This window comes from Dromiciops gliroides, chromosome 5 (genome assembly GCF_019393635.1).
Source record: "Dromiciops gliroides isolate mDroGli1 chromosome 5, mDroGli1.pri, whole genome shotgun sequence".
Classification (NCBI taxonomy): Eukaryota; Metazoa; Chordata; class Mammalia; order Microbiotheria; family Microbiotheriidae; genus Dromiciops; species Dromiciops gliroides.
In genome coordinates this window covers 189803399-189822709 of record NC_057865.1, presented here as the reverse complement: position 1 = coordinate 189822709, position 19311 = coordinate 189803399, and the positions used below count along the sequence as shown (strand labels likewise).

The 19311-nt window shown below is 39.6% G+C and overlaps 1 protein-coding gene across 1 annotated transcript in view; it reads left to right on the top strand.

Annotated features, from left to right (window-relative positions):
• The window catches only part of ANO2 (anoctamin 2), a 518536-nt gene extending 501480 nt beyond the window's left edge, over positions 1 to 17056 (top strand). Inside the window, exons 23-24 of the mRNA XM_043967816.1 lie at positions 9864 to 9969; positions 16617 to 17056. Coding sequence (XP_043823751.1) covers positions 9864 to 9969; positions 16617 to 16889 — 379 coding nt within the window. The 3' untranslated portion in view covers positions 16890 to 17056. The remainder of the gene's footprint in view (positions 1 to 9863; positions 9970 to 16616) is intronic.
• The last annotated feature ends 2255 nt before the right edge of the window (positions 17057 to 19311 follow it).

Here is a 19311-nt window from a genome sequence, read left to right as displayed (position 1 = left end):
TTGTTTATATGATTTCTTCTTTCACCCACTAATTCCCTAGGCTTTAGATTATTTAGTTTCCATTTGCCCTCTAATCTATGCTTCTATATGCTTAATCTACTTGTTATTAAATGTAATTATTATTCTGATAAAGGTGCATTTAATGTCCAAGCTTTTCTGCATTTGGTTAGGAATTTTTTAATGCCCTAATACATGGCCAATTATTATGAAGGTGCTATATCCAACTGAGAAAAGGGTACACTCTTTTCTATTCCCAGTTTTCTATATAGATATCTATCATAGCTAACTTTTCTAAAATTATATTAATCTCCTTGACTTCATATACATGAATACACATGTATACACACACGCATGTATCTATATGTATTCATGTATTATGTATATGGTTAGATTTATCTAACTCTGAGAGGACAGTTGAGATCTACTAGTTTTACTGTCTATTTCCTCCTGAAATACATTTAACTTTTTCTTTAAGAATTTTGATGCTAAGCCATTTGGTGTATGAATGTTTAGTATTGATATTACTTCTTGTCTATGGTTCTTTTTAGCAAGATGTAAGTGAAAATGGGGCAGACTGAGCCCATGGCAAGGGCTATATTTACTCTCATCATAGAAGAGTTCTAGGAGCTACTGGGGAGAGGGGTAGGTGAATGTCTAGGTGATGGATTGCTAGTACCACCCTTGAAAAGCGAGAGTAAATGAGGAATGGAATGGTGTGATAGGATCACTATCTACCAAGACTCTTCTCCCTCTCTTATCCCCCATATAGGTTAGGATAGGCCTTCCCCCTAAAAGACAAGGAAACATGGATAAGCTTTGATAGGTTGAGGCTGTCTCATTGACTCAGCTTCCTGGGGGTCTTCTGGATATATTTATGTGGTTTTCTAGTTACCTAAAGGCATAAAAAGTCCTTTCAGTTTTAACTGATGTGCCATGACCATGCAAGTCAAGAAGTCATGATATGTTGCTCGGATGACAGGTAATTTTTTTGGGGGGGGGCGGTATGAATGGTGCCTTATTTAGTGCAGGGCTTCAAACTTTTTACACTGGTAACCCCTTTTCCCCTAAGAAATTTTTACATGGCCCTGGGTATATAGGTATATAAAATAGGTATACATAAACTTTTACTGTTGCCAAATTTTTCACGACCCCCACATTCAGTTATGTGATCTCATATGGGGTCTCCACCCACAATTTAAGAATCTTTGATCTAGTAGAGCTAAGTAGGGCTTCTCATTTTGTTCCAATACTGACCCTCAACCAAGAGGGGACAATCAGGTTTGTCCATTATAGATAGACAGGAACTTTAGAAATCCACACAGGCTACTGTCATCTCTGTAGTTTTCAAAAGAATGGCCTCAGTCTGTGGACAGTTTAGAGGCACTCCGGTCTACAAAGTTGGGAGAATTACTCTACTCTTGTCAGCTAGCAGCATGGAGGACCTGAAGTGGCCCCATTTGTGTGCTTATAAATTGGTTTTGAAAAATAACAAGCCTTGAGGGGCAAGGAAGCCTGTGGCCAATTCTCTGATTTGTTACCAGAAGGTAGTCACTTCCTAGCTATTTATCCATAACATATACCTTAAGCTAAAATATTAATCCTGCTTATTAAAAGGAGTGAAAAAAAGAAATCCATTAGTCATGTTTTCATCTATGTAGAATTATAGCCTCAAAATTAATTGTGGGAGTGTGTTTCTCTGACTTGATTAGAATTATTAACATGAACAGATTTGATAAATCTGACACTGGGTTAATTTTAATTGTGAAATTGATATTTACATGTGAAAATTTTAATTTCCCAAGTACTGGGATCAGAGAAGAAGTTGTCCTTGGACAAACAACTCACTTTGCTAATAGAATGCAAACAGAAACATAATCTGTGACTTTGCTACTTATTCTTCCTTGCTACCAGGTTTGATGTTTAATCATAACGTATAAATCCTTAACCCAGAGTAAACCCATTGGCATGGTATTATTTTCTTGTAGATCTTTCTGGTAAATTGTGCTGTTACCCGCCCCCCCCCCCCAAGGCCTTATGATACATCTTTCAGATTCTGAACATTTCTCAGATTCTCAGGGTGGGCAAAGTAGCTTGCCAAAGGCTGCGGTACATTAGCATGAGAGGTGGGACCAGAATTGGATTATTTATGGATTCTTTTTCAGCATGGAAAAGCCAGGACAGAGAGATATCTACAATACTGAGGTCAATGACCAGCTGTTCTTTCTTTAGGAGTAATGGAGAATAAAAGGAAGTAGACTTTAGGTGCAGGAGAAGAGATCTGAGCAAGGATTTCCGTATAGTAAAAAGTGTTCTGATGGGTAGGAGTAACCTGGGAGAAGTTGGGGGGTGGGGTTTGTAGAATTCTCTTGTCCAGGGTTCTTGAAAACAGCATCCTCTCTGCCTCAGATTGCTTAAATGTGGACCTGTCTAGAGCTAGGAGATCAATGAGGTGAGTTCCCTCTAGCTTTAATATTCCATGACTCATTTATCCATGCTCTCTCCTTGTTAACAAGGACTGTCCAGAGCTGAATGCATTTCTGCCCTCAGAAGTAGATGGACATGACTGAATCCCATGGTGTTTGACTTGGCTATAGTAAGCTTCTTTTTTCCATCTGGGTATCAGACCAAGCTTGCTAACCAACAGCTGCAATCAGCTGCTAGGAGAGGAGGGATTGGGGGGGGGGCGGGGTGACAGCTCTCAAATCCTTGGCCCCCATCCATATCCCTGTGCATACACAGATGATCTCTTCCCCACCTCTGGCTCTCTCTCTTTCTCCCACTCCCCGTGTCTTCTACCCTTTCCCTGATGCCTGGAGGTCCCTATGCTTTTATCCTGATCTGGAATCAACAACTGGATCCTTCAGAGGAGAGAAAATATTAGGGCTAGTTCTCATTCTTGAAGGCCTCCACCCAAACCACATGCAAAAGTCAGTCACTATTACTTCCTAATCTGTAGTCTGTGAAACTCTGGGGCTGTAATGTACTCTGCCTTCCTTAGCAACTCAGAATCACAGAATTTGAGAACTGAAAGGCATTTTAGGAGCCACCTAGATAAAAGGTTCTAAAAACTGGGGTTCATGAACTTTTAAAAATATATATATTTTGATAATTATTTCAATATAATGACTTTCCTTTCTAATTTTATGTTTTATTTTGTACATTTATTTTTAACTTATTCATAAAACAAGCATTTCTATAACACAGTAAAACAAAAAATGATGATTGTACAAAACTGCAACTCTATTGCTAATCCTTTTAAATATCTAAGTAGGTTAAGATGTAAATCGCTCCCTCTCCCTACCTCAAGATGACTACAATTAGATATAAATATGTGTGTTCATAAAATCATTCTATGCATCTATTTATCAGTTCTTTCTCTGGATGCAGAGAATGTTATTTGTATGTTAAAAAAAATTCTGAGAAGGGCTTCCCTAGCGTGCTACTATAACCACAACACACACACACACACACACACACAGAGTTAAGCAGCCTTGATTCTCATCTAGTTTCTCCATTTTATGGAGGGACTAACTGAGGACATAGCAGGTGAAGTGATTTAGATTTCTAACCAAGTCCAGTACTCTTTCTACTTGTCATTTCCTCCCAAAGCATTGGTCTACCAGTGACCCCATTTCACTCCACCCCTTCTTCCTCTAGGGAATCATTTATCCTTTACTGAGCACTGGCAACATGTTGAACTGCATGGCAAGAATAGTTTCATGAACTAGTATAGTTTTTCTGGTCCCAAAACTTGTCATTATTTCAAGATAAGAAGTTCAGAAATATGTGAGTTCAGGCATTTGACAGGGCTGTTTTCTGGGAAAATGGGTCAGTTTTAATATGAGTCATAAGAATTGTGGGTTGCAAGCCAAAGATAAAAATGACCCAAACCCTCTTAAAGGGTCCTGGGAAGAAGGCAAAGACAGACACTTCTGTTGTCAGTACTTTTGTTCTCATTACACCTCTTAGATCTCCTATCCGTATGTACTTTTATACTCTGGTATACAACCTATGAAATGTGGTTATTCAAATGTGGCTGACTCTCAATCAGCACTCCATAGCTTGATTGGTCAACCTTTCTTTTGGTTGAGAAGTCTCGCTCTATAGCCTGAGAAGGCGGCTGCGGTCCAGAAGAATCCAAGATGCCAATCTAGCCCTGGTATTGTCACCATGTTAAAAATCTAGTTGTCATGAATTGTGGCAATCAATTTATTTAAATATTCATTCTGGGGTGGGGTCACTTTCTTTGAATCTCTTTTTCTTATTTAGAAAAATGGAAATAACAATGAGTCATTTTTCATTTCTGCCTGATTATGGCTCCATTTGGGATTTTCTTGGCAAAGATATTAGAGTGGTTTGCCATTTCCTTCTCCAGCTTATTTTACAAATGTGGAATTGATGCAAACAGGGTTAAGTGACTTGTCCAAAGTCACACAGCTTGTCTGTGGCCATATTTGAACTCATGAAGAGGAGTCTTCCTGATTACAAGCCCAGTGCTCTATGTACCTAACTGCCCTAGGAATAACAATACTTGCACTAAATTCTCAGGGTTACTCTTAAAAAATGCTTTGTAAACTATCACAAAGAGCATAAGGTATAGAACATTGTACTAAGTGCACAGAATGAAAGACAAACATTAACCCTGTTGTCAGGAAGCTTCCAAATTTACAGGGGGAAAGAAGATAAATGGGTTTTGTATTTTCCAAGGTGATTACAAACACAATAGTACCTGCTGTCCTTTAGTACACAACAGATCACTACTATGTCTCTAAGATACTAGGGAAGAATTTGGAAAAGAGATTTCTGGGTTAAGAGCTTTGTTTGGAAGTAGAAAATCTTAAAGGCATATAATGTATAATTTTGGAGTTGTAAGTGACCTTAAAAATCAACTATTTCAAGGACCTTATTTTATAGGTGAAGAAACTAGGAGTGAAATAAATTGAATGTCGAGAATAACTGCTCAGGGTCACAGTTAGTAAATGGCAGAGCCCAGGACATCTGAGAAGTCTTTCTACTACTTCTTCAATTTTAAGATTTCAGAAGACTCATTATGTCATTTATGTTGGTGCTTTTTCCACAAAAACAGATTACAGCCTCTCTAACTCTTAGGTAATTTCATGAACTTCTGTGGCAAACAAACAAACAAAAAATCATCACCTGATAATCAACTTTGTGGTAATGAACTTCTCTCTATGTAACTAGACTTCTCTATCACTGGCAAAATCTCTATTCAAATGTTTTTCTGCTTGGTACAACTTGCTGGGGATTTGGATCCACTGGCAAAGACTCCAAGAACCCAGGAGTACCATGGTGGGGCATCAGACTTTTAGCTATTTTAGCTCCTAAACTTTTGTTGGTTGACTTGGTGGCCCCTTTCCACCTTGGCTTAATGAAAATAATTCATATACATTAAGTCGATAACCATTTATTGAATGCCTACTCTTTGTCTGACACTGTATTAAGCTCTGGGGATTCAAAGAAAGGCAAAAAAAGTCCCTCCTCTCAAAGACCTTATAATTTGATGGGGTAAAAAAAACATGCAAGCAACTATGTATAAAAAGATATAGACAGAATAATTTGAAGATATACAACAGAGGGAAGGCATACGCATTCATCTAGTTTTGGATGTGTGGAGCTGAGACATCTGCAGGGTATCCAATTAAAGATTTCCACTCATCAATTGGAGATTAGAGACTGGAAGTCAGAAGAGAGGTTAAGGCCAGATAAGTAGAGCTGAGAATCATCATCATAGAGATGATAATTGGATCTATGGAGGCTGGTAAGATCACCAACTGTAATAACATAGAGGAATAGAGAGGGCCTAGGACAGAGCCTTGGAGGGCACCTACAGTAGGTGGACATCACCTGAAGATTCAGCAAAGGGAACTGACAAAATAGGTTCACAAAGAGTCAACCATGACTGAAAAGTAGGAGGAGAAACGGAAGAGATTAGTTTTAGAAAATCATGTCAAGAAGAGGGTGATCAACAGCATCAAAGGCTGCAAAAAGATCAAGTATGGTAAAGATTAAGAAAGGGGCATTAGCTTTGGAAATGAAGAGACCACTGGTAACTTTGGAGAGAGTAGCTTCTGTTGATTGATGAGGGAAGAAGACAAGGATTGTGATGGAATACTATTGTGAGCACAATGATTTTAGAAAAACATAGAAAGACTTGCAGGAAATAATAAAGAGTTAAATGAGCAGAACCAAGAGAACATTTTATACAGTAACAGCAATGTTGGTTTTTCTTAATATTGTTTTAAGAAAGAAAAAAAAAACTTATTCACTCAAGGTCAATCATAAGTACCCAAATGAACTATAAAGGACATATGAAGAAAGCTGCTATCTGAATTCAGAGAAATAATTAATAGGAGTATGTATAGAATAATTTTACATATATTTGTATATGTATATACCTGTTTATGTCTAAGGGTAGCTATCTGGTGGGGGGGGAGGATTTTTTTAAATTACATAATAATTGTGTTGTATATTTGAAAGGAATAGCAAGTTGTGCATAGTAGATTTGTAGTTTTATGTACAATTGTCTTTTTATTGTACCATGCTACAAAAATTCTTGTTTTATTTGATAACATTAAAAACAAAATTTTAAAAAGAGTGAAAGGAAAGGAAGTGGTAGCACTTATAGATGGCCTTCTCTAAGAGTTTAGTTACAAAAACCAGTAGAAATATAGGCAATATTTAGTGGTAATCAATTAAATGAGAATTCTTTGAGGATGAGGAGACATGGGTGTGTTTATAGGTGATAAGGAAGCAGCCAACAGGGAGAGATTAAAGAATAGCATGAATGGGAAAGTTAGAGGAAAGCTTCATGGAGCCAGTGAGATGCAATGAGATCAATTGTTCATGGTATCAGGTTTGCCTTGGCAAGGAAGACCACCTCTTCATGTGAGAAAAGGGTGAAGGAGGAGAAGGTGACAGAAACCATCTGAATGATGTGCATTGAAGAAGAGAGGAGGACATGGAGCTCTCAGGAAATGTTCTCAATTTTTTCAGTGAAATATGAGGCAAAGTTCTCACTTAAAAGGATGGTGGGGAGGGAGGGCCACAGGAGGTTTGAGGAGGGAGAAAATATTTGGACAAAAAACTGTGGTGAGTAGGATAGGGAATCAATTAGGGCAGTGTAAAAGGATTGCCTTACTGTAGTGAGGGCCCACTTGAGAGTATGTAATATAAATTTGTAATGGACCTAGTCAGCAGTTTTGTGAATTTCTCCTGTTTCATTGAAAAGCAGCAGCATGTAGATAAGGGTAAAGACAGTAGATAGTACATGTAATCCAAGGCTAAAGCTTGGCAGGGCAAGTATGGCAATAAGAGGACAGGGAACTCTAGAAAAAAGAACAGTGTAAAGTTGAACTAGTTTCACCAAAGGACCAAGATAGGGCAAAGAGGAGAATGCAGCTAGCTTGGGGCTGATGGCCTAAAAGAGAATCAAGTAGTGGAGAGACTGGAGTTTGCAGTGATGACTAAGAGTAGGGTTACAGGTTGCAAGGCAGAGGGGGAGATGTAATGAAAACAGATTGTGTTCAGACAAGGGAATTTTAGAGTTCATCCAATCTGCTAAACATTTATTAAGTACCTACTACGTGCCAGACTATGCTAAGTTCTGGGGATAGAACTGATAAAAAGAATACAGTTCATAAACATGGAAATGCAATGTTTGTACATAATGGCAATATAAAGGGACTATGTGTTTGCAGCTGAGGTAAGGTAGAGGAGTAGATCCTGGGAAGTGAGTACATTGTGGGACTAGAAGGTTAGAGTGTTTGAGGGAGAATCAATCTGTATTTTGAAGTCTCCTAGTATGAGAGGAGAAATTGGGGAGGAGAGAAAAACTGAGAGACAGACTTGTGAGTGAAAGCAGGTGGTTAGTAGATAACAGCTACTAGAATCTGGAATGCATGGTAAATATGGATTGAATGGACCTCAAAGGAGAAGGGATGAAGTGATAATGGTAGAGGAAAAGTCTTGAAGAAGCATTGGATGCTAGGGATATTTCAACTACTCCACCATGAGCATTCAAACAAGGGTATGGGTGAACCAGTGTAACCAATGCTGGAAAGGGAATCACATTGTTACTCAGGGCTTTAGAATCACTAGGATGGTGATGGGATGATGGGATAGACATTTGTTAATCACTGAGGAGTTAATTCAGGTAGGTTTTGTTCTAAGGGTTTCACCTCATAGTGACCCCAAGGGCATCAGGGATAGGATATTCTTTCTCCAGCAACTGTTTTCTTCTTACTGTGCAGGCCTTGGCAAGGCAACGGGGAGAGGTGGAGCCTACCGAGGGTCCTGGAAGAGAATGTGATAGAATGTATATAATGATATTAATTGGTAACAAAATTTATATTGCACTTTAGGTTTGCAAAACACTTCACAAATATGTCATTTTTTTGTTACACCAACTCTGAAAAATAGATGCCATTAACTCCATTTTACAAATGACAAAACTAAGACTGGGACAGGTTAAGTGTTTTGTCCAGGTTCCGTGCATAAATGTCTGAATCTGGATTTGAACTCAAGTCTTCTTGGCAGCACTTTATCCAGTGTTCCACCCAGGTACTTCCTTTATACCCAAGGAAGACTGGGACTAGAATGCTACTTTCTTTCCCTGACAGGTACCCAGCAGAATGAGTCAGGAAAGTGGCTTTCAAATCCTAGCTCCAGTTCTTATAGTTGCGTTTGACCATAGGCAAATAAGTGTTTCCAAGACTCTGTTTCTTCATCCGTATGTGATAATGGTCCCTTGGAGGTTATGTGGATGGAGGGTTGTAATAGATGTTAGATCATAAAGTCCTTGTAATAACAATAAATGGTGATTGAAGGGAAAATAAGAGGCTCACATTTAAGGTGATTTAAGGGAAAATAAGAGGCTCACATTTAAGATGATTCCCCAATACCTCTCTACATGAAGTTGGTCAAAGAGATATTGGCATGGAATGCTCCCTTCATCAGGTTTATCCTCATGAAAAACCTTTGCCTCAGAGGTTGATCTGTGTTAGATATAGGAGTATGTAAATTATGGTATATGCTTATAGACTCCCTTGCTTATCAGGAAATTGCATTTTCTTAAGAGTGTGGTTATATCTTTCTTGTTGGTGGGGAATCCAAATGGGGTCAGTGTCTAGTCCTCTTCCCTCCCACATGCTGAAGTAGAGATGTTGCCCTTTTCTTAGAAGGGATTAGACCTCTTCCCATAGCTCCATTTGCAACAGGGATCTAAGTGATTACCAGAGATTTGTTAATGATAACACCAGGGAGGGACCCTATTAGGAAGGAAACAACATCAGTAAGATCTGGCCAATTTGGGCTAGCAACTGGGTCAGACCTCGGTCTCTTCATGGTCTTTTCCTCTCCTGAGGAGGAAGAAGGATGGGGCCAGGCCAGGCCAGTAGCTGATCTCATTGTTACCATCCTGCAACCACAATCTACACAAGTCCTAGAGGAAGGAGAGTCTGAGAGATCTGATACACATGCTCAGCCCTACCTGTTTTCCTTCTTTCCATGTGACACACAAAAGGAAGATCTTCTAGGGATAGAGACCATTCTTTCTTTCTGGAGTTTGACATCTCTATGGCAATCCTCTCCAGGCAGCAGTCTGGGAGCCCGGGGCTATGTATAAAATAGGAAGAAGTATATCCCCACTACCTCCCTTACAGGGTTATTGGGGATATAGTGCTCCATAAATGTGAACTATTATTATTGCTCATTAAAGGCAAGTGTTCCTAAAGTGCCTCATCACTGTCTCTACATGGGGGTTTTATGCAGAGAAATACTGCACTGAATTTATCCTCCACCCAATTCTTGTTCCAGAGTTAATCCTCACCTTTCTCCCTGGACAGATTTAAGGATTACCGAGAGCCACCATGGGCCCCAAACCAATATGAATTTTCAAAACAGTACTGGTCTGTCTTGTCTGCCCGCTTGGCTTTTGTCATCATCTTCCAGGTAAGTCAGTTGGGTGGATCAAATGTAACCTTGTTCCCCACCACCACCACATACACACAAGCCTCCCCCTTCCCCTGTCTTCTCTCCCACCCTTCCCCCATGAAGACCCAGAGTTTCACATGAATTTAGACTGGCCAAGTGGAAATTCAGCAACCAGTATAAAGAAAAGCAGTGTTGACTACCTCCTTTTTCACATCCATGCTGGGCTCTGGGTCACAAGTGAAATGTCTTATGTCTCCTTAGTCAGAGGAGATAAGGAAGTATCAGGGAGGCTTTTCAGAAGGAAATGGACTTCCCAGAAAAAAAGAAGGAAGGTAAAAGGCCAAGTAATTAGGCAGATGTGGCCTGGTGGGAAATGATGGTTTCCCACTTAACACAGGGGAGAGCTAAAAATGGGGAGTAGGGGAGAAAAAGATTCCTAACTCAACTCAGACAAATTACCGCTCTCTCCCACTAACCTGAGAAAGAAGCTATGTTCCTGACTCTTTCTTCACTTTTGTCTCATTCCTTCCTTTTGGTATTGTTTTACTCTCTGAGACATCTGGTAGGAAGGGGCTGTGAAAGCCCAGATTTTGGCTGAATAGCAAATCTGAGCCCCTGATCCCTTATCTCTGACAATAGCTATGGCTCCAGTTGCAATGTTGAAATTTCCCTGAGCCAGAGGGCCCCAGATTCCCACTCGGATCCACAGCATCTGACAAGCAAGGAGGAGTACAAGAGGGCAGATCCTTTTTTTCCCTTTGACTCCCCCAGGCTTTTGTGCTCCCTGAAGAGGGGTCTCTGGAGGGCTCTAAGGTATCCCACAGTGCTCCCCCGTCAATATCCCAGCAACCAGAGGAGCTAGTCTTTCACTCAGAGAAGATCACCATTCTTTCCATTAAGAGATGGTGAGATATATTTGAAAAATTGCTCAGTCCACCCTGCCCCCAAGATACTCCTAATTTTGCCAATGTTATATTTCTCTTATGCTACAAGCTGATTTAAAGTCAGACTGTGAAATAATATTTATCTAGTGCATCCCCGGATGCCTAAAAACTTCTCAAACAGATACATGTACAAGAATTCACTGAATTCAGAGAATCCCCAAGTCTCAGGATTGGAAGGATGCCTCAGAGAGGTCTTCATGTCTGATCCACGCTGAAAACAAACCATCTAATACAACCTTTCCACCACTGATTATTCAGCCTCTTATTAAAGATTTTCTGTGAAAGGGAACCCATTAGGTAACCCTAAGGCAGCCCATTCTACTTTTAGACATTTCTGATCATCAGGGAGTTTTCCTGTGTATCAAGCCTCAATCTTCCTCTGTGTCACTTCCATCCAGTGCCCTTAGATCTACCCTGCCCTGTAGCTAGAAACAAAAAGTCTGATCCTTCTTCCCCATGGCAGCCCTTCAACTATTGAATATAATAATCATGTCCGATCCTGTTCTTCAGTCCCCTCCTCCTCCTTTTCTTCTCTAGGCTAAACACCAAGTCTTTGTATGGTATGGCTTTCAGGTCTCTTGCCATCTTATTCATATTCTTCCCAAAATGTGGTTTCCAGGAATTAATATAATCCACTCTGACCAGGACAGTGTGTAGTGGAACTGCCCCATGTTTAGACACTATGGCCTCCTCTAATGAAGTTGAAATTAACATTAGAATCTTTGGTGGCAGTATGACATACTTGTTTTATGTTAATCTGTAAGTCCACTAAAACCCCCATAACTTTTTCAGATGAATGATTATTTAGTCATATGTCTAATTCTGTATGTAAAGTTTAGTTTTTGAACACAAGTATAGAACTTTATATTTGGGGTGGGGATAGGGACCATACCTGTGATTTCATTGGTATAGGAAACTTCCAAGTGAGGAAATTCCCTCTACAATGCAAGTTAGCACCTTTTTTCCAACCAAGAACCTCAGACCATTGCCTAGAGCTCAGGTGACTTCTCCAGGGTCATATAGCTAGTATCAGAATGTCTTCCTGGCTTGGAGGCTAACCTTCTAGCCACTATACCACCTGCCTCTTAGAATTTTACATTTATCTCTGTCAAATTTTATGTTTTTTGTGATTTTTTTTTTGTGAGGCAATTGGGGTTAAGTGACTTGCCCAGGGTCACACAGCTAGTAAGGGTTAAGTATCTGAGGCTGGATTTGAACTCAGGTATTCCTGACTCCAGGGTGCTATATCCACTGCGCCACCTAGCTGCCCCTAAAACATTTTGTTTTGTTTTGTTTTGTTGGACAATGGGGGTTAAGTGACTTGCCCAGGGTCACACAGCTAGTAAGTGCCAAGTGTCTGAGGCCAGATTTGAACACAGGTACTCTTGAATCCAGGGCCGGTGCTTTATCCACTGCACCATCTAGCTGCCCCCAAATTTTATGTTTTTATTAAGTTTAAATTAAATTTTATCTTCTCCAGATGTGACCCATAATTTTAGCCCTTGAAGAGCGTTTTTGATTCCTAACACTTTTGTCAAAAATGTTAGCTATTCTTCGGGGCAGCTAGGTGGCACAGCGGATAGAGCACTGGCCCTGGATTCACGAGGACCTGAGTTCAAATCCGACCTCAGACACTTGACACTTACTAGCTGTGTGACCCTGGGCAAGTCACTTAACCCCAATTGCCTCACTTAAAAAAAAAAAAGTTAGCTATTCTTTTGAGTTTTGTATCACTTGATTACATGTCATCCATACCTTTGTCCAAATCACTGATAAAAATGTTGAGCAACAGAACAAAACCAAAGATAGATCCCTACAACATTCTATTAGAGATTTTCTTCCAAATTTACATTTACCCATTAATGGAATTCTTTAGGTCCAGTCATTTAACCATGTCCAAATCTAGATATAAATGTACTATTACATCACCCATATTGCCCCCATCTTTTCTATAAGGATACCATGAGGGACTATCAGATGTTCTGATGCACTCAAGTCAGTTATATTTACTGCATTTCCCTGAAATGAGGTTAGTCTTGTATGACCTATCTTGATAAAACTTTCTCTGAGAGATGACCACATTTTCTAAATGTTTCATATCCCTTTAACTTTACATTTTTTTACATTTTATAAATCTGGAAGGACCAATGCCGAGCTCATTGGCCTATATTTTTCAAGTTCTATTCTGTTATTAAAAAATAAGACAAGATTTATGCGTGTCCAGTCCTCTAATCCTTCAATGATCACTAACTGTAGCTTATCAATTTTATTACGTCTGCCAGTTCTTTCAGTAACTTAGGTGTTGTGGAACAACTCATCAGGGTCTGTTACTATCTTCTTGCTTATACTGGGTGTCAACTCTGACCATTTTTATTTTGTTCTTTTTAATCGAAAGATCTCTATTCATGACAGAAAGCACAGAAGCAAAATAAGCATTGAGTAGTTCTGCCTTCCTGTGCTTATCAATATTTTCTTCACCAGCAGCAGAAGTCATGTTCCTTCTTTGATCTTCCTTCTGCCTCAAAGAACTTAAAAATGTCTTTTTTGTTCATTACCTACCTCAAACTCATTTTGATCTCTATACTATTCTCATAGTACTATGCTACTCAATTAATTATATGTTCCTTGCCTTGGATTCTGACATATGCTTGCCTTATTTCAATCCTAATTAGTTGATTTTGCATTTATATTAACCTATTCAGACAGTTACAAGTTTACCCTTTTTTCTTCATTGAAATTGCTTCTGAGATTTTCATAATAATAATTATGCAAAATTCAATTCTTGGGAGCATTCTATCTCTCAAGCTAATTTCCCATGCATCCTTTGAGACTCTCAGACCTTTTGAGATTTTTTTCTTAAAAATACCTGTGGTACACATCAAACTATTTCATGGTTTTACCTCCTTTACCATTAATTCTAAAGGTGTAGCATTCCTAATGTTTATGTTATTACTACTTCACCAAGTACTTCTTCCCTGATGGTCCAAATTAAATCTAAAATAGCAATTTCCCTTATCACTTCCTCCACTTTTGATGAAATTATCATCAAGATATCCAGAATGTGTTAGTTGCTCTTGTTTTGAACAGAGTAGGAATTCCAGCTTATTTCTGGATAATTGAAATCCACTATTAAAGTAGGGCAGCTAAGTGGTACAGTAGATAGAGCACTGGGCTTGGAATCAGGAAGACTCATTTTCATGAGTTCAAATCTGGTCTTAGAAGCTTACTAGCTATGTGACCCTGGGCAAGTCACTTCACCCTGTTTGCCTCAGTTCCTCATCCATAAAATGAGCTGGATAAGGAAATGGTAAACCACTCCAACATCTTTGCAAAGAAAACCCCAAATGGGGCCACAAAGAGTTGGACACAAACAAGTGAGAAATAACCAAACAGCAACAAATTAAACTATGTCATAATTCTATGCCTAGACCAGGATTGTTTATTTCTTTTTTGTTTGTTTGGTTATTTTTGTGGGGCAATGAGGGTTAAGTGACTTGCCCAGGGTCACACAGCTAGTCAGTGTCAAGTGTCTGAGGCCAGATTTGAACTAAGGTCCTCCTGAATCCAGGGCCAGTGCTTTATCCACTGTGTCACATAGCTGCCCCCAGGATTGTTTATTTCTAATGTCCATCCAGTTGGTCTATAAGCTCCTCCCATGAATATGATGGTTACTAGATTTTCTTGCTTGAATATATAATTGCAATATACAATGCCAGAACTAAGTGGTTCCTTTTTTATTAGAATATGCCCTTTTAGAACAAGGCATTAGCTTTTTCAGCTTCCATGTCTCACTGTTGATTCATTTCAACTCAAGGACTCTTTTGTGGGTCTAGTCCTTCAACTACTTCTGGATCCACCTAACTTTACTATCATCAAATTTAGATTTTAGCAAAGCATGTCATAGAGAACCTCATGTTCTAGTAAAAAAGATGAAATCTAAAAATATTCTGTTTATATCATTTCTTTTAACTACCAGACAAGTAATGACATTAAAAAATAGAAATAAGACCTGTATGATATGTCCTGCTCTTGAAGAAGTAGTGCTGAATTCTGGTGAATACTGCTTGCCTTTCTAAAGGTTCACAAATCAGTCCTTTGAGTGGTGTGCTCTGCAATTTTCTGAGGACTCACCATTCTATTCATTGGCCCATAGTTTCTAGACTTCTCCCCTGTTTTGAAAATTATGATATTTGACCTTTTATTTCAGTACCTGAGCATGTAACTGGTTTAGGCATGATGACCATCAAGAAAATCAAATGGTGCCTTACAGTGAATTTCTACTCTTTAATAACAATTTTTGGTCTACATTCTCCCTGGAAGAGAAAAGAGAAGCAAAAATAAGTGTTGAATAGTTCTGCCTTCTCACCTTTGTACATTATAATTTTCTCCAAAATAGCTTTTAAAAAATCCTCTTGTTTTGGCTTTAGTATCCATCAAACTTAGCTCATTCATAGTTGAATCAGTGATGATCCTTTTCTTAAAGGACCAGTAACTTACCTTTGCTTCCATTCCCTATACCCATTTATTTTTTTAAACTCAGACTTGGTTGATGAGCTCCCCTTATAGTCAAACTGGTCTTTGGGGTTTCTTCTTGTGACTGCATAGGAAAAAGACTAGAAACATAAGACATAGCATTTTTAAACATAGAAAAATGTCCTAAGTTAACAGAATTTGAGACTCCATTGCTGCCTTTCATCATTGTTCAGTAAGGAAGACAAGACAGAGAAATGTGTTTCATAGAATTAATTTTAGAAAAATTTTCTGTTTTTTACTTGGACCTATGATTATTTGGTTTTGGGAAGTCCTCCTGAGGTAATATCATATCAATTCAGTTCTGTGCCTGCTCTGTAACTGAATTTCTTAGTGTGGTAAGAATCTAGAGTGTTCAAAGGTCACAGAGACAGGAAGGGTCAGAATATTTTAAGAACTACAGAAGTGAAAGTTATTATGATTATTGCTCTGTATTTGGGGTGAAAGGTGAGTACAGGATTATACTGACACAAGGATGGGTTAATGAAGGGTAAAAAAGTATAGTGTAAAGGACACTGGCCTTAGAGTCTCAAGACCTGCATTCAAATCTTTGCTTAGCTTTGTGACCATGAGCAATTCTCTTGGAGCCTCAGTTTTCTTATCTATAAAGTGGGATTAATACCCATCCTACCTAATTGAAATGGTTGGGTTGAAGATAAAATGAAAGTGCTTTATAAACTCTACAGCAGTGTAAGCATTGTTATTTTTGTTAGAAAGCTTTCCCTCTAAAGATTTGAAGAAATCTGGAGGTGGGAGATTGTTCCAGATGACATCCTATGCTGAGGTTAAGGGATAGTGGAGAAGGAAGATTAATGGAAAGCTGCAAAAAATCTGGATTGACTAGAGTAGCTGGTACCAGGCCAAGGTAATGTGGGAGATAAGAGGACACAAGGGAACCACCTACAGTAGATGGTGATCCTCAGAGACCACAGTTAGAATCAGAGGTCAATGGAGGGCCATCCTAGAGGGGTGAGAGAAATACATCTGTGCACATGCCCAATAACAGGGGCACAGACAGCAAGGAGGAGGAAACAAGCCCAGAGAGGGAAAGTGCTTCATCTGCGGGTCACACAGCTTGGGAATGTCAGACCTAAGGTCCAATTTGCCTTTTCTATCACACCCCTTAAGCCCCTCCAGTATTCACCTTATGCTAAGTCTGTTTTTCCCCAACTCCTTTTTTGTCTTGGGCAGAACCTTGTGATGTTTCTCAGTGTCCTTGTGGACTGGATGATCCCAGACATCCCGAAGGACATCAGTGACCAGATCAAAAAGGAAAAGAGCCTGCTGGTAGACTTTTTCCTGAAGGAGGAGCATGAGAAACTAAAGCTGATGGACTCTTCCCAGAGGGTTCAGAGCGGGGAAGATCGAAGCACTCGCAAGAGTCGGGCTGCTAGCTTTCGACAGTCCAGCAGGAGTCAGAGGGGCAGTTATGCTTCCTCTGCCTCCCAGCACACTGATGTGTGATGCTCAGAGACACCAGGGGCAGACGCAAATGTGGAGGACCCACAGCTAGAGACTCACAGACACACACACATACATATCAGAGCACACATATTTTCTACATAGAGGTGTGTGGGGTGGATGTGTGCATCTGCCCATATTTTTCCTGTCTTATAGGATCTTGAAACTGAAAAGAAAGAGGAAACCCGAGAGGGAAAAGGAGAGACAAACCTGCTGCTTCTCAGAAACATGAAGCTTAGATTTCTTTCAGACCCTCTTGAGACTGGTCCATTTTTATCAGTCTAACAGCAAGGATCTCCCCCATAAGGCCCAGAGTTCTAAGATAATAGAAGCCTTTTCCCCCCAGTCCTCTCTCAGATACCAAAACCTTTTTTGCTTAGCAGGAGCCCTGAAGACGACGAGGCCATGAAAGAAGAGCAGTAAAAGCTTGATGGCACTGCCCAGACCTCCCCTTTGTCTTGTACCAGCATCCCAAGCAAATCACTGTCACACTCAACTTTCCTTGTCTCCCCCTCATCCACTGCAATCATTATGGGTCTTACTGTTACGGGTAGCCTAGACATGAGGAGGTGAGAATGCAAAGCCATTTCATTGAGATTCTCCAAATTGTCTGATAAACTATTATCTTATGGTACAGGTTGAAAATAATAAAACAAAAGTCTTCATAAAAGATGTGTATGTGTCTCTTCTGTACCTGCTTCCTTTAGGTTAAAAAAAAAAATACAGGCACACCTCACCTAATGTCTCTAACTGGCTCAACAAAAATACATTAAGGAGAAAACAAGAAAACACGTGAAAGTGAAAAGCCAGAAAGAGGGCTGTTGGTGGAATAACATCCTAGTGGAAGTTTACTCTACTTTATGTATACTAAAGTACATAAAGGGTTAATGGTCTTAGAGAAATGACATGCTACAGTGGACTTGGAATTAGAAGAGCCCTCATTAGGAGATCCACACAAGCAGATTGAGGTTTCATTTGGCTGAAAAACTGTCTGACAGAGCTATCCTAAAGTAGGATGAGTTGCTTCAGGTACTAAATGACTACTTGGGGGGTGGGAGGAGAATGCTGCAGTGAAGGGTCCTGTGTAGACAGGAGTTGGACTAAATGACATTGGAAGTCCCTTCAAACTTAGAGATTCTGAAGTTTAAATCCCAGCTGCATCATTTCTTGATAGTTTAATCATAGACATTGATTAATTTCTCTGATCTTCCTCATCTGCAAAATGGGGATAGGCAGCTAGGTGGTACAGTGAATAGACTACCAGGCCTGAAGTCAGGAAGAGCTGAATCCAATTCCCACCTCAGACTTTTACTATCTGTGTGACTCTGGGCAAGTCACTTCACCCAGTTTGCCTCAGTTTCCCAATCTGTAAAATGACCTGGGGAAGGAAATGGGAAACCACTCCAGTGTCTCCACTAAGAAGACCCCAAATAGGGTCACAAAGAGTCGAATACGACTGAACAGCAACACAGGGATGAAAACACCTACACCAGGTTGTTAAAGTGAGTTGGCAGCTCCAATGTATGATAAAATTATGAATTATTGTTATTGAGAAATAACACAGGTTTGAGCAAGCAGGACATGTTGAAGGGAAAATGGAAATATAGACGGCTCATAATAAATTGAGGAGTTAGAAGGGAACTTACAAGTTAAAACTACTTACTCCTTGACATCTTCTTTATTATTGGAGGTACTCCAGCTTCTGGTAGAGTGACTCCCATCACAGTAGTAGCTTCTGGAGCCCCTTGGAGAGAGTTAGCCCACACAGTCAAAGTATGCTGGGCATCTGCAGTTACACAAAAGAAAAAAAACCACAACAACCACCATTGCTCATACCTCTCCACCAATGTGTTTACTCTTTTTCACCATAGGACATACATCAAAGAAATTTCAATAAAAAGCATACCAAGAGAAGTAGTGCTAAAGCATTCCTCCTAAACCTAAAACATTTTCCCTCAAATATTTTACATTTACACATATATACATATAAATATGGATATGTAGCATACCATATACGTCCATTTGCATACCTATAAATACCAAGAACATTTCTAATTTGTAATATAAATATGATCGCAATACTGACACTACCACCCACCCCCTTCTATCCCCGCATGCAAAGCTACATGGAGGGTTATGCATACCTAGAACACAAGTGGCCACATATGTGGAGGAAAAATTCCTGGATGGCCTTAAAAGGCCACAGAAGTACTTGTTGAACATCCTTGAATCTTCTACCCCTTGGTCCCTTTTCTGCCCTCTGTAGCCAAAATGAGGGTAGAGACCAGTCATGTGTATTTAACTTTAGGGTATAAATATGTATTGAATTCATCCCCAAGCAATTCTTAAGCATCTACTACGGACTAGGCATTGTACTGTACTAAGCATGAAAGATACAAAGAAACAAACAAACCAACAAAAAACC